At 39.9% G+C, this 21876-nt stretch overlaps 2 protein-coding genes across 2 annotated transcripts in view; one reads left to right on the top strand and one right to left on the bottom strand.

Annotated features, from left to right (window-relative positions):
* LOC140725327 (claudin-15-like) overlaps nt 1-21876 on the top strand; it is a 26380-nt gene continuing 4504 nt past the window's right edge. Inside the window, exons 1-4 of the mRNA XM_073040649.1 lie at nt 1-392; nt 12747-12911; nt 16410-16491; nt 20426-20530. Of these exons, the coding sequence (XP_072896750.1) occupies nt 176-392; nt 12747-12911; nt 16410-16491; nt 20426-20530 (569 nt within the window). The 5' untranslated portion in view covers nt 1-175. The remainder of the gene's footprint in view (nt 393-12746; nt 12912-16409; nt 16492-20425; nt 20531-21876) is intronic.
* The window catches only part of dusp28 (dual specificity phosphatase 28), a 24794-nt gene continuing 22296 nt past the window's right edge, over nt 19379-21876 (bottom strand). The window contains exon 3 of the mRNA XM_073040650.1: nt 19379-20506. The gene's annotated coding sequence lies outside the window, so the exon portion shown is untranslated. The remainder of the gene's footprint in view (nt 20507-21876) is intronic.

Here is a 21876-nt window from a genome sequence, read left to right on the forward strand (position 1 = left end):
TTGAGCAAGAGGCCAAAGGTTGGGTTGCCTTTATGAAGCACACAGAGGAGGGGAGAGGAAGACAGTATCTGCACTTGGTGTGAGAGGTTCCCAGTGCTCCAACTTGCGGCAACAGAAGATCTTTATTTCCCTGTGAATTCCTCTGTGGGAGAATACCTTATTATTCAAACTGACTATGTCAGCGGCTTTTGAGATTACTGGTTTCTTGATGGGGCTAGCAGGGTGGATGCTTACTGGATCAACATTGGCAAACAATTACTGGAAGATTTCTACTGTTTACGGGAGCGTAATCACAAGCTCACGATTGTATGAAAATCTATGGAAAAGCTGTGCCCAGGACAGTACTGGCGTCTTCAACTGTCGGATGTTTGAGACGATGCTCGGTCTTCCAGGTTATTCATTCTTAATACTTATACTAGAGTTGTAACTTTTTGATGCTTGATTTGAAACACCATTAAATTATGTACCAGTTTCACTTACTATGGTTAAACAGGGAAAAAAAATGGCGGCCTGCAAATACCAGCTTTGTAATTTCATAAAATGTGATTTATCTGGGGCAGTAATTTAATTCCAATGTTAGTCCAATTTGACTAGCAAATTTAAGTGAAGAATGTCAGTGGCCAAAAAGCCAGCCAAAATTAGCAAGAATGTTAAAAGTAGTAGTAACTGTACAGGAACATTCTTTACATCGATAGACTTCCTTTCAAATTAATGATGAAATGTCAAGAATCTTCCTTTACAATTCTGCTGTTATTGCCTTCTGCATTTTTCACTGAGAGGTAATATTCTTTGCTCCAAGAAATTATGTTGCTTTTTGATCAATGTTAAGTTAAAGCATGTTATCCAAATTTTAACAGTTAAAGAAAGATATTAAGAAACATAAAGCATTGGGAGGACGGTTGAAATGAAATGAAAGTTTTAACTCTTCTTGCTCTCCTGAAATCTTCCCCCATATTTTTCACCAAAAATAATTTACAAATCTAGATTTAGAAAGAGATTGCAATTTCTGTTTTATTGTAGTTATTGTTATTGCTAATCTTAGAAATAGTTTAGAAGTTTTCAAGTCACTTTAAATCCAATCTATAAGTATGGTGTGTAAGTTTTCTTTGACTTCTCCATCAACTGTTTTAACGTATGTTGAGTAACTCAACCAAGAAAGAGTCTTGATTTATACATCAAATGAAAACCTTGCTATAGATTAGGATGAGACAAACAGTTAACGTGAAAAAGAAAATGCTTATTTTTATTGGATTAATTCCTGCCAATAATATTGGTCTTTTGCTTCAGTTAAGTAGACAGTCTTTTATTTGTCATTTAGGACAAATTACCTCATGTAAAAATGTTCTAAAATGCAGGTCAATGCCAATGTTGGCATGTGCTATCACAAAGTAACTTTGGTCTCAACTATTATAACCAATTTTTGACAGAAATCACTTGTAAGCTTTGAAGGAACAAACTTATGATAGCAATATTATTTGTGGGAGGGAGAATTATTTAACCCACCATTCAGGTTATTTATAAAATGGACAAAATTGCACTTGATAGCTCTAAACCTCCATTTTGATCATAGGTCGCAGCAGAGTCCTGAAACCTCATGATCAAAATGGTAGCCAAAGAAGGCCCGACCAGTATTGTAGATGTGAATACAAATCTTACGGAAGAAGTTAAATAAATATTGAAGCTAGCCTAAAAATAGTTCCCAGATTAGAAGCCTCAGGTTTCTAAAGGAGTTTTATGTATTTTAACACATTCTTAATCTTTGCTCAAATCTTTAAAATTAGTTTGGTACATATTCATTGACCTCTGATTAATTCCTTCTTAGACATCTCTTATTCAGATTTAATTTTCATTTAAATAACCTTCAAGTATCATCTGATTTCTCATGTTAGGACCCTGCAGCTTAGCTGACTTATGCACTGTGATCAAACCTGTTCTGAAACACAAATGAATTTCACCAAGTATCTCTAAGCAGATTTCCATTTTTGCTACACTAAAGTAATAACTTAAAATTGGCTAAATTCCCATAAAAACATTAAATACACTACAGCTGTGTTACCGTATATGATTTTCATGCACAGAAATAATCCACTGAGTCCTCTTATCCAATACTGAAAGAAGAATTATTTATTCTTCCTATACCCATTCTTTTTCTCTGTATGTCCTCCTCTTCTTGAAAATTAAGAATGAATTTGCTTGTGCACTTGGAAACAAACATACAGATAATTCATGATCGCCGCATTAAAAAAAAACAACTTGTCTCATTATCGCTGTGCTGATTACCTTAAACTTGTTCCGTCTGGTGACTGACACAAGTTCATATATCAAAACTTCTCAAATATCCTATTGATTGAACACTAATACAGTCCATTAGTTACAACAATGAGCTTGTAAGCCTGAATCTGCAAATACTATGACATACCATAGGTGAGCAAGAGTTACAGATTTAAATAGAGCACTCTATTTAATTTTCTTTGTACGAATCAATGTGGATTCAACGTAACACCACTTTAAGACTTTCTGTAATTCTCACCTGAAACTTCAAGTGGGAACATTAGAAGAAGTTACTGTGGAGGCAGAAATATTTTTTCCCCAGGTTTGGGGATTTATCGGCTGAGGGGAATTAGCGCAGAAAAGGAATGAGACTATTGTAGATCTGTCACAATCATGTAGAATTATGGGAAAGGTTTGTGGGGTCGAGAGACCTATTACTGCTATTATTTTCTTGAGATCTTTTGAGTTTTTTATGATATTATTTTCATTAACACTAAATGCATGTTGGTGTACTGGTTAGTTCTGGTGTTCCGAGGTCAATGACAGGGTGAGTGTGACCATTTACCAATAGTCCTCCCATAGACAGTACTGGTGAACAGGTTAGTCCCTCACAGCACCCCACCCCAGCCTCATTGTTCAATGTCACATTCAAGCAAAAAGATGAATCCAAATAAATAGGCATTAGAATTTGAGAATGTTGGATCGGACAGGTCTATAGGGATTTTAACCAACAATCCACCATTACCTCAGATCAGAGTCCTGTTTTATGATCTACATGTGCCTCAATGGAACAAGAATATATAAGTAAGGTAAAGGAAATCGTGAGGTTGAACATTGAAAGAGCATGTCATCAAGGGGCTTTGTGAAATTATGTGGGATATTAAATGGTACTGAAAAGATAAAATCATAGTGTTAATGCAAATATAATTAAAGGAGATCAGTTGAAAACTCTTGCAATTTTAGACGTTTGGGAATGTTGGCACTTGGAATTCCTTATTGGATGTGGTGGTCATAATCTGCCAGATCTTGTTCTGAGTTGAGACTGCCCAGCCTCATTGAAAACATCATTTTGCCCGAAGCAGCTTCACCTGTTTAGTAGCTCAGTGGTACAGTGGGCATTGCTGCTGCATCATTACCAGAAACCAGGTTCAATTCTAATCTCTGGTGCTTTGTTTGTGAAACCTGCACATTCCGTGCACATTGGTCACTTGGATTTCCTATGGGTGCTCTGGCTTCCCAAATTCCCAAAGACATGCGGCTGATGGGTTAATTGGTCCTTGTAAATTCAGCTAATCTGTAGTTTGCTGGGATTCTATGAAAACCAAAATAATGTTCCAAAACTAGAAATCATGTTCAGATTGGTCATGAGATATTAAAGTTTCATGTATAAGAATGAAGCTTGATAAATACAGGTGAGAGATAATGTGACAGAATCTCCAGAACCAAATATCTGATAGCTGAGCACCATAAATTGGTCATTGAAAATAGCCTAAGTTTGGTTCTCAAACCTCTCTTCAAAATCTCACCACCTGAGCTGGTCAGGCAGAAATTACTCTGCACTCTGGTGCTCCCTGTGGGAAGCTTTGCATAAAGCAGGAATGAACTGGACTGATCATGAGTATAGCTCATATGTAACTCCCATGACTATGTTGAAGATCACTCCCTCCCAAAATGGGAGCATGGGATTGTGTCACCCCTTCCTCTGTTCTTTCTAAATAATGTGATTTGAGAAAGCTTTTGCCTGTATCTATTTGTTTTGACATCATCCCTGCAAATCAAACAAAGGAACTTCAGCAAAGTGCAGAAAATACCAAATGAAATATATTACATACATTCTGAGTGTTCCTTATCAATAAGTCTGCTTACTTGCTCAATAATAGGCATGTGGTTAGTGATGGGACAGTGTTCATGCGGACTTTGTTTAAATTCATGATCACTTTGTGTCTTTCATCTGTCTGTTTGACCTGTTCTTATCCCTGGTCATCCTCAAAGTGAAGAAGTAGTGGTGACAGATACAACTATCATGGTTAAAAGGTGTTTAGATACTTGGATAGGAAAAGAGTAGAGAGAGATACAGGCCTAATATTGGCAAATGAGCTAAGTGTAGACAGGCATTGTGAAGGAGTTTGTAAGGTTCATATAGTCCTTCCCTGGTCACATGGGATAACACAGAGCCATCACTACTAGAGCAACTTCACTAGAGAACTTCAAAGATCTGGGTTCAGTCTTGAGCACCGATGCTGTCTGTATAGAGTTTGTGTAATCTCCTTGTGACCGTGTGAGTTTGCTCTTGGTCAGTAGGCCAAGTGGTTACTATAAAATATCCTGAGAAGCAGAAGAGATTCAGCAGAAGATTAAACACGAGGAAATCTGCAGATGCTGGAAATTCAAACAACACACACAAAATGCTGGTGGAACACAGCAGGCCAGGCAGCATCTATAGAGAGAAGCACTGTCGACGTTTCGGGCCGAGACCCTTTGTCAGGACTAACTGAAAGGAGAGTTCGGTTAGTCCTGACGAAGGGTCTCAGCCCAAAACGTCGACAGTGCTTCTCTCTTTAGATGCTGCCCGGCCTGCTGTGTTCCACCAGCATTCTGTTTGTGTTGTCAGCAGAAGATTGTCTGGAATGGTGGAGTGTAGTTATATGGGGGTGATTCGATAGGCTGGGTTTATTTTCCCTGGAACATGGGATTCCAATGGGTGACCTTGTAGAGGTTTACAAAGTTACGAGAGATATCAACAGAATTAGCATAGGTAGATAAATCTGAAACTAAAGAGTGCAGGGTTATGGCGCAAGGGAGATTTGAGGGGCAAGTTTTTCACAAAGAGAGTAGTGAATATTTGGGGCATGCTGTCAGAGGAGGTAACAGAAGCAGATACAATTAAATGTTTAACAGGTGATTTGACAGATACTTCGATATGAAAGGAGGAGAGGGATAGGGATCTAATGCAGACAAGTAGGATTTGAGTAGCTACAGTATGCATCATGGTCTGCGTGGATGGGTGGGTTGTAATGGGCCTTTCCTATGCTGTACATTGTTATGAGGTGGTATCCATTATTAACGACCCCCATCACCCGGGATATACTCAGTTCTCACTGCTACCCAGGAGCCTGAAGACTTACACTCAACGATTCAGGAACAGCTTCTTCCCCTCCGCCATCAGATTTCTGAATGGACAATGAACCCATGAACACTACCTCAGTGTTTTGTTTAGCTCTCTTTTTGCATACCCTATTTAATTTAATTTTCTTTTTCTATATATACTTATAGTAATTGATAGTTTTTATTATGTATTAAAATGTACTGAGTCACAAAACAACAAATTTCATCACAAATGCCAGTGATATTAAACATGATTCCTATTTTAATTCAATGATTATTTCCTAATGTGTAGCTGAGTGGTTGATGGCGATATGAAGGGAAAAATGGTTTAAAGTAGATTAATATGGTGCTTGATGGTCAGCATGGATTGAATGGGCTGAAGTGCCTGTTACACTGCTGCATGACTCTATGACTCTGAGTTCTCACTGCTCTAACCTTTTGACAGAATGGAGTGAGCCTTGAGCAGTGACTCATCCACTGGTTGTTACAATAAACTGAAACCTTACGTCTAATGTCCTCTCACTAATCACTCCTTTCCACTGTTTCCTGACATACCCTGATCATCAGACATGTTTTGAAACTAGAAATACATTGAAATAATTTTGGGCTATAAGAAGTATTTACAGTAAAATGACGTTGCAACTTGGAGCCCCTTGACTTCATCAGTTTTCCTTTCCTCCCAGAGTCACCTGACCACTAATGATCCGATTGTTACACATTGATTCTACTTTATCCAGTTGTGGCTCCCATCCCTTCAACAGTAAACATCAATGAGGTGCAGCAAGTTCACAGTGCTCTGCAAATATTAGGTCAGGTGATTGAGAGCGAAAGGTAAAAATGACAGAAAGGAAAGCAAGAAAAGGAAAGGGAAATGAAGAAAGGAATGAAAGGAAGAGTGGGGAAGAAAAAAGAAAGGAAGGAGGAAGGAAGAGAGGAGGAAAAGAAAGGAAGGAAAGGTAGATAGGGAGAGAAAAAGAAAGAAAAAAGATGGAGGAAGAAGAAAAACACAGGCAAAGAACTGAAATAGGCCATTCAGCCCCTCAAGCCTGCCCTGCTACTCCATATGGTCAGATTGATCAACCCTGGCCTCAACTCCTCTTCTGTGTACAGTTCCACAATTCTGTGTGTTCAAACGTTTATGCAATTCCTCTTTAAATATCTTCTGTGATCCTGCATTCACAAGGAAAGAAGGAAAAAAAGCAAATAAGAAGGAAGGTAGAAATAATGTTTATAAACATGAGGAAGTCTGCAGTTGCTGGAAATCCAAAGCAACGCACACTAAATGCTGGAGGAACTCAGCAGGTCAGGCAGCATCGATGGAGATGAGTAAACAGTCAACGTTTCGGGGCAAGATCCTCCTTCAGGACTGGAAAGGAAGAGGGAAGACGACAGAATAAAAATGTGGGGGGTGGGGAAGGAGGATAGTGAGAAGCTGATTGGTGAAGCCATGTGGGTGGGAAAGGTAAAGAGCTGGAGAGGAAGAAATATGATAGGAGAGAAGAGTGGACCATAGGAGAAAGGGAATGTGGAGGAAACCCAGGATGATAGGCAGGTATGAAGAGACAAGAGGCCAGAGTGGGGAACAGGTGAAAAGGGGAGGCAGAGGGAATTTTCTTTTTACTGGAAGGAGAAATCAATGTTCATGCCATCAGGTTGGAGGCTAGCAAGACGAAATATAAGGTGGTGCTCCTCTACCCTGATGGTGGCCTGTCCTTGGCACGAGAGGAGGCCATTGATCAACATGTCAGAATGGGAATGGAATTTGGAATTAAAATACTTGGCCACCAAGAAGTTCTGCTTTTGGTGGATAGAGAGGAAGTGCTCAACGAAACACTTCCCCAGATTACGATGGGTCTCACCAATGTAGAGGAGGCTGCATCAGGGGCACTGACCACAATGGACGGTGCCAGCAGATTCACAAGTGAGGTGTTGCCTCACCTGGAAGGACTGTTTGGGGCCCTGAATGGAGGTTGAGGAAGGAAGTGAATGGGCGGGTATAGAACTTTGACTGCTTGCAAGGTTAAATGCCAGAAGGGAGATTAGCGGGGAGGAATGAATGGACAAGGAAATCATGATGGGAGCAATCCCTTTGGAAACCAGAGGGGGAAGGTAAATATATGTTTAGTAATAGGATTTCTTTGGAGATGGCGGAGGTTGCAGAGGATGATGTGTTGGATGCGAAGTCCCAAGGGGTAGTAGGAAGGGCAAGAGGAATTCTATCATTGTTAGGGCAGCGGGAAGATGGAGTGAGCACGGATGTTCAGGAAATGGAGCAGATGCGGGTGAGGACGTCATCAATGATGGAGGAAAGTAAACCCGTTCTTTCAAGAAGGAAGTCGTCTCTGACATTCTGGAAAGGAAAACTGCATCCTGGGAACAGGCAGAGATGAAGGAACTGAGAAAAGGGAATAACATTTTTACAGCAGACAGGGTAGTAAGAGGTATTGTCAAGATAACCATGGGAATCTTGAAAGTCGACAGTTTGTCTCCAAAGATGAAGACAGAGAGATTGAGAAAGGGGAGGGAGGTGTCAGAATGGACCAAGTGAATCTGAAGGCAAGGTGGAAGTTGATGAAATGTGTGGGTGCATGAAGCAGCATTGGAAGAGTTGTGGAGGATTACTGGAGAAGGCTTTGAATATGGACTGTTCTATGCAGCCAGTGAAGAGGCATAGCTCAGGGTCCATAGGAGTGCCAATGGCTATTCCTTGAGTCTGGAGAAAGTGGAAGGAAGTGCAGGAAAAATTGTTGAGAGTGAGGATATTTATAAAGTAGCTTCACTGATACTAGGAAATATCAAAATAATTCATGTCAATAAAGTACTTTTCAATGTAACCACAGTGTGATATTGATTATAAATAGACTGGCACTTTTTAAATCTGCAGATAACTCTTCATCAATAACCCCTATTGTTTCAGCTTTCCTCAATATATATTTACAGTTGGACTTTGTTACTCACTTATAAAACAATGGCAATTTATCTTGGTTAATTTTTATCCCAATGTACACATACACACACGAACACATTCACAATCACACATACATATCTTGAAATACATATAATACATAGATATGCATTCTATATTTCAAATAGATAGTTAGGTGGATACTTTAATAATCCCAAAGGAAATTACAGTGTCAAAGCAGCATTACAAGTGCACAGATATAAATATTAGTAGAGAACTGGAAAGAATAAACAAGTAAGTTACCACAAACAGTCTAACAGGAGGGGGTCATCACTTCTCTGGCTATAGGTTGACTCATTATGGAGCCTAATGGCCAAGGGTAAGAATGACCTCATATAGCACTCTTTGGAACAGCACAGTTGTCTTAGTCTATTACTGAAAGTACTCCTCTGTTCAGCCAAGGTGGCATGCAGAGTGTGAGAAACATTGTCCAGAATTGCCAGGATTTTTCATAGGGTCCTTTGTTCTACCACAGCCTCCAGTGTGTCCAGTTTAACTCCTATAACAGAGCCAGCCTTTCCAATCAGTTTATTGAGCCTGTTGGCATCACCCATGTTGATGCCAGTGCCCAGCACACCATCGTATAGAGATTATACTAGAGGCAATAGACTGGCAGATCATGTGAAGGAGAGGCCTGCATACTCCAAAGGACCTCAGTACCCTAAATGTTTTACCATTGAATGATGAGATATTTCAGTGAATAGATTAATAATAAATTCTTCCAGCAAGTTCACTTGGAAAATAAGATAACACAAATTAAACTAGAGTTAGTCATGAATGAATAAAGGCAGAAAATTCTGGGAGTGTTTAACAAATCAAACACTGTCTATAGAGAGAAAGAGAGTGTTGACATTTCTTCTCTCCTCATAGCTGCTGCCTGACCTGCTGTATTCAGCTTTCTTTTTTTTGTTTCAGAATTCCTGTATCTATAATAATTTGCATCTGGATAACATTTAAGAAATATGTTTCCTTGTGACTATGAATTAAAAATGACTATGAATTAAAAATGCCATGGAATTTGATGAACCATTCAAATGGCCAAATTAGAAGAATTAGTTATTTAATTCACTAGTTTCCTTTGTAAATAGCATACAACATTTAACTGCAATGTGATCAATCAATTTGGGATAGACTTAAGTTGTCCAATTAAAATTGGTTTAAAGAGGAGCCATGGACATTATGCTTTCAACATAATGATCAGATAAAGTTTTAGATTACAAGAGGGAAGAGAAACTGACAATGAGAGAGCCAAGAAATTCTACAATTGCAATAAGGAGTTCTTAGTATGAACCACAAGAACAACAAAGCAGTTAATAAACTTTTGTAAGCAGATCTCAACTTTGAGGACAGACATTCCAAGGGTAGATGAAAATTAATAACGTTTTTCATTAATACTGTCCTAGATCATTTGTGTTACAGAAATATCTCCTCCTAACCCAATGTATTCCCAACTACTGGCCAATTTTAATCTTCAGAGAAAACCGTAGCAAAGATATTTTCTATAATGGCAGCTAACTTCAGCAGCAGTTTCACCTCTATATCCTGAGTTTAAAATCCCCGACCTGCATCCTTCAAAGTCATGTAAAAATGTTTTCTATATTTCAAGAAAACCTTATTGGCACTGATAGAAATGGCACAGCACACGATACCAGCAGTATTGAGTGAGGGTTTAATAGCCATACCAAAGAAAGGAACATACTTGCTATAGAAGGAATATAGTAACCAGTTTAGAAGAATGTGAGGAGGTCTTATTGATATAAACATAGCATATAAACAATGGTGCTACAGAAATGGAGTGTCAGATATGAACACTTTTGTTACCTAATAACATTTTCAATAGATATTCAACTTTATTAACTATTTCTAGTAATCAATCCAAAATTTAATAATTCTTTTGGAGAACACTTGGTTGAATCATATTCCTGACATCTCTTTGTGAAATGACGTAGCATCTCAGCAGATTATAGGCTCTGTAAATGGGGAAACTCTTAGTTGAACAATGTCCTGTAACACTTACAGTAAGGGAAAAGAAATTGACCTGTTGCACATGTTCCAGCATTTTCAAGAATGAATAGATAATTCTCATTCCCAAAACCACTCTTTCCCAAGATTGCTGTATTTCTTTTTGCCTTTTCAAAATGTGTATCTGAATCCTCCTCAAAAGTCCAGATGTATTAATGGAGATGTTCTTTCTATTGTAACAGGATAGGTTGTGGACTTTGTAAAGCAATAGTCAATTTAATTCAGCAAACTTTCATTGTCTGCATTGATAGAAGCTGGGGCTAACTAACACTAATCCTTAGACTTGTGCTCCCTTTGAACAAGGCTCAACTTGGAGTATGACCTTAGGGTAGTAATCACTTTGAAGGCTAGTGAGTATTGGTACAGTCCATTAAAGAAAGGCATAACTAGCTGTTCTTGCAACTATGTATTCTATGCTGGAAATGACATCAAGTTTAGACAAAATGTAGGTAAAGCAACAGCCAGAATAGCTTTTCTGCTTTGTTTGATATCAGAACATTTAGCTGGATTCTGTATCCAGGGGAAATATGCCAGGATCTGTGTGGAGTTCATAGTAAGCAGGAGATTCTACCAAGGGAAATCTTCATCTCACCCTGCTCTCAATCTGCCAGATCTGGTAATTACGGTTGTAGAAAGACACATAATGGAAACAGCCCCTTTGGCCCATTGAGTCTGTATTGACCATCAAGTACATATATGTACTCATCCTACAATAAAGGCCCAGTTTTATTCTCCCCACATTCCCATCAACTCTCCCCAGGTTTTAACCACTAACCTGCATTCTAGGGCACCACAGTAGCGTGGTGGTTAACACAGTATAGGGGACGCGGGTTCAACTCTCTCTGTAAGGAGTTTGAAAGTTCTCCCCGTGAGTGCATGAGTTCCCTCCGGGTGCTCCAGTTTCCTCCTGCAGTCTGAAGACATACCGGTTGGTAGGTTGACTGGTCATTATAAATTATCCTGTGATTAAATCGGAGGGTTGCTGGGTGGTGCGGCTTGAATTGCCGGAAGGGCCTATTCTGTGATGTCTCTCAATCAATCAATAAGTAAGTTTACAGAGACCAATCAACCAAACAACCCACATGCCATTCGGATGTGTAAGGGAACTGGACGTGATCACTGGGAAATAGGCACAAGTTCCACACAGATAGCGTCTGAGGTCAGGATTGAACCCAGGACCTTGGTGCTGTGAAGCAGCAGCTCTACCTGTTACACTACTGTGCTGCCACCATGCTTAAGAAAGGAAGACATTCCCATCTTTGGTTCTTGGGCTCAATTCTACCACTGGACCACATTACCTTTGAGAGAAAATATAGCTCATCAATCAGACTGTCACCAGTTTTTACAACTGCTAATCAGGAGGTGGAACAAGGCCGTGTAAGTGTGAGCCAGATACAACATGCACAAAGCACAGTTTCCATTCCACTCAGCATAACACGTCTTTTCCCACCACAAGAACATCAGTCCTTTAATCGATCATTCTTGCTGCCACACCATGCCATGAACTTGAGGGTTTGGCCACTAACCTGGCACACTAGCCCTCTAGCTACTTAAAGGTCAGATCAGAAAATGAATCTAAATGTGCATTTCAAGATTGCATGCAGGGGAAATATGTGCTCTGTGCAACAAACACAAAATGCTAGAGGAAGTCAGAAAGTCAGTCAACATCTACGGAGGGGAATAAACAATTGAGATTTCAGGCTGAGACCCTTCACCAAGTCTGTCTCACCCTGAAACATCAACTGTTTATTAGTCCTGATGGAGGGTCTCAGCCCAAAATGTCGACTGTCCATTCCTCTCCATAGTTGCTGCCTGACCTGATGAGTTCCTCCAGCATTTTGTGTGTGTTGCTTAAGATTTCCAGCATCTGCAAATTCTCTTGAGTTTGAAATATTTCCCTTAGCTATAGTGTCTGGAACTTGTGGTTACAGTCTCAGATTATCGAGGAAAGATTTAGAACTGAGATTAGGAGAAACATCTTCAATCAGAGGCAGGAGAAGATGTGGAATTTCCCAATAGACAAGGCTGCTGGAGGTCAAGCTGCTGAAAACATTTAAGAAGGAGACAAGTGGATTTCCAAATGTGAAGACCATGTGGGATTAAGAATGTGATTAAGTTATTAAGATAGCTGAACAGCTATGGTTGTATTGAGTGGTATGAATACGCTCAAAGGAATAAATGATCTACTGCTGTTTTGATTTACTATCCAAACTCTTCAGATGATTCTCCTGCAGTGGCATGAAGACTAGAGTTAGCAATATAGTGCAGATGTAGTCCATCATCCAGAATGTCACATGCTCGTTGGAGTAATGGCTTCCCCATCATTAGCTGAATGGTCTAAGTTGAATGCTGAAACTAAAACGTCCTTCTTTTCCTTTTGCAGCGTATGTCCAAGCATGCCGTGCTTTGATGATTATTGCCATCATTCTAGGAGTTATTTCCTCAGTGCTGACACTGTTTGGCCTGAAATGCACCAGCATTGGGAACATGGATGAGACAGTCAAAGCGAAGATTGCAGTGACAGGTGGAATTATCTACATCCTTGCAGGTTAGTAAATTAATGGTCTATCCAATCAATGAACAACCAACATAGCAAGCAAATGCCTATGGCCAGCAATATTTCTCAAGTAATGGAGGTACAGACAAAGAGATGTGAAAATTATTGGCTGTAGATCCACAGCATGCATTGCCAATGCATGCCCATGCAAAATAGTTCACATTGATTTGGGAGATATTATTGGCTGGGGTTTGATGCACTACCTTTCACCTCCTTGAAATAATGCCTTGAATTGTCTAACAAAGAGAGTAAATTTATTTGAAGCAACCTCATATGACATTGCAGTAATCCCTCAATACTGCAGTGGTACCTGATGAGTTTTGTGCGCAGGTTAATGGTCCAGGAAACCGATTTACTTCAAAGTATAAGGCTATATTTATGATTGGCAGTTCCTGGTTAAAACTACCAGCAAACTCCATCAAATATTCAAGTCACATCAGGTCCTGTGCAAAATAGTTACTATTGTAATAAAGGGAATTATATCACAGATAGCTTGAGTTTTTTTAAAATCTTGAAACCTACCTAACAGGGAATTTTTTTCTTTGGTCTCTGGTATTGTTGAGAATTTGTCTCCCTCGTTGGCTGTACTGACTAATGGAGTTGAATGTATTGAAGGCAAGTACAGCCAGCTTTTAGTACTAGCCACCAAAGGTGAGAAAATCATAAAACTATGCATCTATTTAGCTCATCATGACTGCTTACCTTATTTGTAGGGCTATCCAAATTATAATATAATATGTAGAGGCACTTAGAGACCGCCATTTTTCTCCCTAACCCTATAAATTGCTTTTAAATTTCATATCTTCTTCTTTTTCTGAAGGTAATACCAAGGCTGTCCATTCAGGTAGCTTTCTCCAGATAATAAGAGTTCCTATTAACCATCAGGATAACCAAGTCCCAAACATGAGAGAAGGACAGAACTCAACTTCTTACTCTTCCCTGGGATGGCTGACTTTCAAGTATCAATCACTCAGCCCAAGAAGATGAGGAGATAAGAAACAGAAGTAGGAATAGGCAATTCCTCTCTTCCTGCCTACTCAGCCATTCAATAAAACAATGGTTGACCTTCTACCTCAATTCTGCTTTCCTTCATTAGCCCGATATCCCTCCAATCCCTTCAAATCAAAAGATCTAACCATCTCTGCTTTGAGTGACAATGGCTTTTGAGGCTCTGACCAAAAGCAGTTCTTAATACTCTTAAGTAATATTGTTAGTGCATATTGAGTCTATGGGGTGTTTCAGTAGATGTTAATTCAAAGCTCAAAGTTATTATCTAAGTACATATATGTCACTATTTTCTTGTGGGCATACTCAATAAATCCATAATAGAATAATAACAATAATAGAATCAATGAAAGACTTGGTCATTCAGCCAGTGTACATAAGACTATGCAAATACAAAAAGAAAGAAATTACAATAATAAATAGGTAATAAATATAAATATAAACCTTGTAAAGATCCAACCCTCATTATAATCAACTACAATTCAATTTTTTTTCTTAGTTAAAGCCTTAGTTAAGATTTCTACAATGTGTTGAAAGCAGGCCCAGAACATGTTTTTATGTCCCTTTTGTTAGCAATGAGCGCATCAGGAGTTGGACCCCCTTCCCTCTAACCACTATAGGTGACAGTGTGAGGTTAGGAGGAACTGAAGCACCAAAGTTCAGCCAAGCAAAACGTGTGCTTCACTCATATCCAGAAGAGTTCAGGATGAGTGAACCTACCTCATTATACAAAACTTTACTCTACCTATCATAAAAATAACCATTGGCAAGAACACTCAGCAGATCAGGCAGCAACTGTGAAAGAGAAATTGAGACCCTTCATCAAAACAAAAGTCGTCAACCTGAAATGCTGACTGCTTCCCTTTCAATGGCCCATTTTCAGGTGAAACTTTGATACTCAAGTGCCATTGGTTACGTTGAATTCCACAACAGTAGCTGGGCCAAGTGTACAAGTTTACAAATGTATTGTTTAAGATATATTTGTGGTGTGCTTCTGTTTATACATTGATGCACATCAGTCAGGAAAGATGGATCGATTTTAGATAGTAAGGGAATCGGGAGATATGAGATTTATACAGGAAGGTCTCACTGAGGTAAAACACCATCAAGGAATGACAAAGGAGGCACACATGGCTGAATTGTTTTTCTTGCTTTTCTTTCCCTATAAACCCAATGAACATTTAAATAGGTAATAGGAATAGACTTGATCATGATTGATTTGACTTTAACCTCAATTTTCCATCCATGCCAACCTACTTCATTTCATCCTCTTGCGTATTGGTAGTATTCTTCAAAAATCCCAGAAAGGGATTTGTCCTGTCACTAATCTGGTTATGGTGCTACAACAGGGGCCATGGGGCCTCTACAATACACATAAAGGGTGTTGGATCATGAAGGGTAAAATTGGAATTCTCAGTGCTGGTCAGAATTCAAAGACTTCTATTGCTGCAGTATATGCAGGTACCAGATGAGGGAAGAATTAGACTTGCCTAGGGTGCTCATTATGGATGTATAGTCTGGTAGCATAAGGTCAAGTACCCTAGTATGAGTCTGCAGCTACAGGAAAGAATGAGTTTGAGCATGGAAAGAAGTTTATTATGGCTAATGATAACAAAATGTCTCCAATTGAACTGGCTTCAATAAACAAAAGTGACCCAACTCCAAACTTGAATAAGTTCAAATCTAAATATATAGAGCATTAGAGGTGATTGTTTCAATGTCAATTATTCATCATTGTTCCATATCTATTGATGCATTTACCTAACAAGATTTGATTGAACCTCATAAGTACCCTATTTGTCCTAGTAACCACAAACCTTTCAGGGTGAGAGTTCGATGCGATTGCATTCCTTCAGACTAGCTTGAAGGAGCATTAAGAATCAGAGATGCCACTGAATGAGGCTTTAAATGCCTTGCCTGTGCTCAGGCAGATGAATGGCTTACTCCTGCTTTTATTTCTTATGTGGGCATATGGACATGCATTAGAAGTAGGAGAAGACCTGTCAGTACACTTTACCCCACTTCTTCCACCCCACCCCAAGCCTGCTGCTGCTTCAAGGTAACCCAGGGGAGCTCTGCCTAGTACTTCTGTCTAAAACCTGCCCACATTCTATAACATTGTAAAAGTATGCTACACTCTCACTATTACTTTGATGTTTGGGAAACCCATGCCCTGTTTGCAACTACAACCATGCTTCCCGCACTAACCCTTTTCCAGCACTGTACTTCATTGGTCATAGACCACTTTGAAATATCCTAATGCTTGAAAAGGTGGTATGTAAATGCAAGTTATTTTATTCACTTGTTATGCCTTTGTTGCGTATGTAGACTGGGTGAGCATTACTCTCATCTGACTCATCTATAGGAGGATCTCGGTATCCACTCTATTGAATCTTCTCAGAACACATCCCACACTTTGGAGAACTTATATTCATCATCAGGTATATTGCTGTCCAGTAATTACTCAGTATTCTTCTTTGGCAGGTCTATGTGGAATAGTACCAGTTTCGTGGTATGCCTACAGCATCACCATGGACTTCTACAACCCGATCTACGGTGGAACTAAGTACGTATGGAGAATTTTCACCCAGTAAAGTAATATCACCACAAATATCAACTTTCACTGCCTCAGAAGAGTTGTGGGGGTTTTGAGTGTTTCCCAGCATGAATTCTGGCTTGCCTGGGATGGACAAGGCCTGACAATGTATGCCTTCAGACCTTGTGGGAGGTGATTTGCGGGTGACCTGGCAGAGGTATTCAAAACATGCTTAGCATGGGTGATGTGCTGGAGGGTTGGAGGATGGCTAATGGTGCTCTGTTGTTTAAGAAAGGCTCTAAAATAGCTGGGAAATTGTAGGCACGTGAGCCTTACATCAGTAGAGAGTAAGTCATCAGAAGGCATTCTAAGGGACAGGATATATAAGAATTTGGATAGACAGGGCCGCATTAGAAATAATCAACATTGCTTTGTGCATTATAGGTCATGTCTAACACAATCTTATAAAATTTTTTGAGGAAGTTAACAGGAAAGTTAATGAAGGAAATGCCGTGCCCATTGGCTACTTGGAATTTAGCATAATCTTTGACAAAGTCCTGTATGCGAGGATGGCCAAGAATGTCCAGTCACTTGGCTTTCAGATTGAGGCTGTAAATTAGATTCAACATTGGCTTCACACGAGAAGACAGACAGTGGTAGTGGTAGTATGAATAGAGGCCTGTGTGCTGCAGAGATCTGTGGTGGGTCTGTTGTTGTTTTTCATCCATGCTAATGATCTGAATGATTATGTGGTAAACTGCATTAACAAATTTTCAAAGACTGTACAATGAGAAAAGTGATCGATGCAGGATCTAGACCAGCTGGAAAGAAGGGCTGATAAATAGCAGATGGAATTTAATGTAGATAAGTGTGTAAGTGGTGCACTTTGGGAGGACCTACTTGTAAACAGCGAGGCATTGAGTGTAGTAGGACAGAAGGATCTGGGAATACGGTTTCACAGTTCCTTGAAAGCTGAGTCACAGGTAAATGGATTTGTAAAGTGACCTTTTGGTGCATTGGTTTTCATAAATCAGAGGACTGGGTATAAGAATTGGGTTCTATAAGACATTGTTGAGCTCAAATTTGGAGGGCTACATATAATTCTGGTCGCCTACCTACAGGAAAGATAAGATTGAAAGAGTACAGAGAAAATGCATTTCAATGTTACTGAGACTTTGGAGCCTGAATTATTGGGAAAGGTTAAGGAGGTTTGGACTTTTTCCCTGGGGCATAGGAGAATGAGAGAAGAGTTAATAGTGGTATACAAAATTATGTGGGTATAAATACGGTCAATGAAAGCAGGCTTTTTCCACTGAGGTTGGCTGAAGCTAGAACTTGAGGTCATAGGTGAAATATTTAGGAGAACCTGAGGGAGAACTTTTTCACTTAGAGGACAGTGCGAGTATGGAGTGAGCTGCCAGCAGAAGTGGTGGATGAGGGTATGAATGTACCATTAAAGGGAAGTTTGGATAAGTACGTGGAGAGGAGTTGAGGGCTATGGACCAGGTGTGTGTCAATAGGACAAGGCAGATTGATGGTTGGTATGGACTGGCTGTGCAGGAGGGCCTGTTTCTATGCTGCAGTGGTCTATGACTCTATAACTCTATGACTGATCCCCTATAAACTTTATATTCCTTATCTTAAACTATGAGCTCTGGCCCTAGACACCATGTGGGAACATTATTTACTATGGATGCGCTCTGCTTCAGGAGTGAATCCATGGATGACAGGGCTGACCTATTGCAAGCCGCAAAGTAAACTAGGTATATGTTATTTGGAGTTTAGAGGAGTGAACTTATAAGACCCTAGGTGGGGTGGGGCGCATGACAGGGCAGGTGTCAAGGCATTTCCCCTGGTGGAAGAATCTCAAACAAGAAGACATTTTAGGGGTTGATCATTTTAAGCTGAGGGGGAAAGAATATATTTTTGTAGGGTGTGAAGAATCTTTGGAATTCCCTGTCCTGGAGCACCGAGAAGGCTAGGGAATATTCAAAAAGGAGATTGTTAGATTTTTGAAAGATCCTAAAATTGGGAGGATGGGAATTTGCACAGATGAGGCGTTGAAGGCTGGGTCATGTTTGTATTGAATGGCAGAGCAAGCTTGAGGGGCCAAGTGGCCTACTCGGGCTCATATTTTCTTATGTTTTATGTTATTTGTAAGTTGTTGGAGTAATGACTACTGGGAATGGGAACTGGTAAATTTTGTTCACAGTAGCAAACCTTAAATTTGTTATTCTTCAATGAAACAGAATAGACTTGAAACACCCTACAGGTTAGCTAGCACTGAAAAAAAGGGAATCTCAGTTACTCTTTCAGGCCACTGATGTCAACAACAGAAAACATGATAGTTTCAACAGTGTACAAATAAATTCAGATGAAGGAAAAAGTGAGGGATGAGGAAAATAATGGGTGATGGAGAGATGAGAGAATTTATGAAATGGAAAGAAAGAAAGTGGGTGTGACTGGACCCAAGGAAAGGGTCAAAGGAGGTGTAATTGAGAATACCGGAGTCACTCTAATAGTTGCTGCCTGAGAAATTTGGGAGGAATGCTGATCCAAAGCTTCTAGACACAATGTTGTCAATGCAAGGTTCTGAAGTGTCTGATTAAAAGCCAGTCAAAAGGTCAAAATAAGTGCACTTACTGCAGCTGCCTAGCTTATTTTACTAACAGTGTTGCTTCGAAGCTTGATCTGAGAATGATATCCATGTGACTATCAGCTTTAATCCTATTCATATAGACTTGGTAGTGTTACATCCATTTATTGTCCCATAATGCAGCCTTGCCTGGGAAAGACCCATCTAAAAAATTGTCCCTTCTTAGGTTTGAATTTTTAACACGTTTCTGACAGTGAATACAAACAGCAAAATTCAGAAGATTGTTTTTTTTAAATTCAAAGTTTATATTTGAATGCATTATCTTTCCACCTCATACACACGATCACTTGAACCAAGTGCAAACTTGGGTCACATGTGAAGTTGGGCAGTTGGTGCCACAGTCACTAGATCTATTCTCAATGCCCTGTATCTAAAACTCCCTTTTCCATGCTCACAGCTTCCACACCTGGATCCTAACCCCTGGAAATCTGGCTATCTGCAGAGTACAACTCAAAATCTGCCTCTTTGTCCAAACTCTCTTCTGAAACTCCCTTATGAGGAGTTTCCACCTGATACCATCCTGAGAAGCACTTTGAGATATCTTGCTCAAATGCATTGTGTAAATAGAAGTTAATTGTGTCCTTAACTCTGCACTGAAAATGATTAGATATCTCTGATTCTTTTCACATTGTCCAGAGGATCATGAACTGTAGAACCTCAAATGATATCATCCAGAGATTCACAGTTTACCCATGACTGTCATGGCCCGGCCAAGTTAGCACAGCACAGGCCCTTCGGCTCACGATATTGTGCCGAATTAATTAAACGCCTAATTAAACGATATTTTGCCTTCACAATGTCTATATTCCTCCAGTCTCTGCACATTCATGTGCCTACATAAGAGCCATTAAACACATCTATCATATTCACTCCCGCTATCACACCCAGCAATGCCATCCAGGCACCCACTACTCTCTATATAAAAAACCTTCCATACTCATCTCCTCCTCCTCTCTCACCTTAAATTCATGTCCTCTAACATTAAGTATTTTGACTCTGGGAAAAAGATACTGGCTGCCTACTCTACTGAGGATTCTCATAGTCTTATAAACTTCTACCTGGTTTCCCTTCGGGTTCTGCCATTCGAGAGTAATCAACCCAAGTTTGTCCAACTTCTTCTTGTAGCACCTGCCCTCTAAACCAGGTGGCATCCTGGTAAACCTCTCTTCTGTACCCCTTCCACAACCTCCCCATCCACCCTAAAATGCAGTGGCTAGAACATCATCAGATTCTGGGCAGTTGATTATAACGAGTCAGAAAACAATTCCATTTGAAAACGTGTGAGACAAATGATGTCTTTGTTTGCAGGTACGAGTTGGGATCTGCCCTTTACATTGGATGGGCTGGGTCTGCTCTCCTTATCCTGGGAGGTTCTTTCTTGTGTTGTTCCTGCAAAAAAGCCAAAAAGGATGGGTAAGTGTTTTATTTTTCATTGAATATTTTTGCACCTGTCATCTGGTGGCTTAAGTCACTTAAAATATACATTATTTATTGAGATACAGCATGGGATAGGCCCAGCAACCCCCTGAGTGAATCTGAGCCTAATCCTGGGACAATTTGCAATGACCAATTAACCTATCAAATGCTATGTCTTTGGACTGTGGGAGGAAACCAGAGCACCCGGAGCAAACCCATACGGTCATGGGGAGAACGTACAAATTCCTTACAGGCAGCGGTGGGAATTGAACCTGGGTCACCTGTACTGTGAAGTGTTGTGCTAACCACTACACTGCCGGCCTGCCCCAGTGAAAAAAAAATACATTATATATTTTGGCCCTAAAAATTAACTGACCAGACATATTTGAAGTTCAGTCTAGTTGGATGGAATTTTTAATCTTTCACACCAAGAAAGGCATAAAACAAGGTCAAACTATTGAAGCCATGTTGCCAACTGCTGTATCAACCTAAAGTCAGTCGATCATTTGTCTAAATTTTATCACTGTTCTGATGTTTACAGTGTGTGATGATCAATTTAGTGACATGATCCACAATCGGAGAGTTAATTTAGCAAAATAAAGCGAATGGTCAGTGATCAACTATCCACTATCACCTGATATTGAGGTATTTTGTTTCAGTTTGATTAGTCCCCAGGCTGACCTCAGTGTAAGAAGAGGTGATGCAGGCCCCAGTATAAATGGGATCCATGATGAATTCATGTTAAATAGAATATTTATTCTATTTGTACTTTTCATGCTGCATGCCTCATTCTAAAATGTACATATGCTACAACATGTCGACAATGAGTAAAATCCCCACAGAACCCACTTTAAGCCTTATGTTGAATTTTAGTTAGAGAGTCCTACAGCTCTTTGACCTCTTGAGTCTGTGCTGGCCGTTAATGAGCCATCTTTAGGCTAATCCCACATTAACCCATGTTATTCTCCACACATTCACATTAACCCCCCCGGATTCTACCACATACTTACATATAGGCAGCAATTTTCTGTGGCCAGTTCAGCTAACTGACCAACCCACATGTCTGTGACTCGAGGGAGGAAACCAGAGGGCACACGGGGTGGGGGGGGGGGGGTAATCCACAAGGTTACAATAAGAATGGGAAGACTCCACACAGATCAGCAGCAGAGGGTAGAATTGAACCTGGATTTCTGGGCTATGTGTCAATGACTCTGCTGGCTTTGCTAGTGTGCCACTCTCAGTGTTGCTGGAAATGGACCTCACTATGATTAAGGTTCATTTGTTGCTAATGACTAGGCTCCCTACCAACCTTTTACTCTTCCATTAGTAAGGAACACCTGTTG

The sequence above is a fragment of the Hemitrygon akajei genome, chromosome 3, assembly GCF_048418815.1.
Source record: "Hemitrygon akajei chromosome 3, sHemAka1.3, whole genome shotgun sequence".
NCBI classification, from domain to species: domain Eukaryota; kingdom Metazoa; phylum Chordata; class Chondrichthyes; order Myliobatiformes; family Dasyatidae; genus Hemitrygon; species Hemitrygon akajei.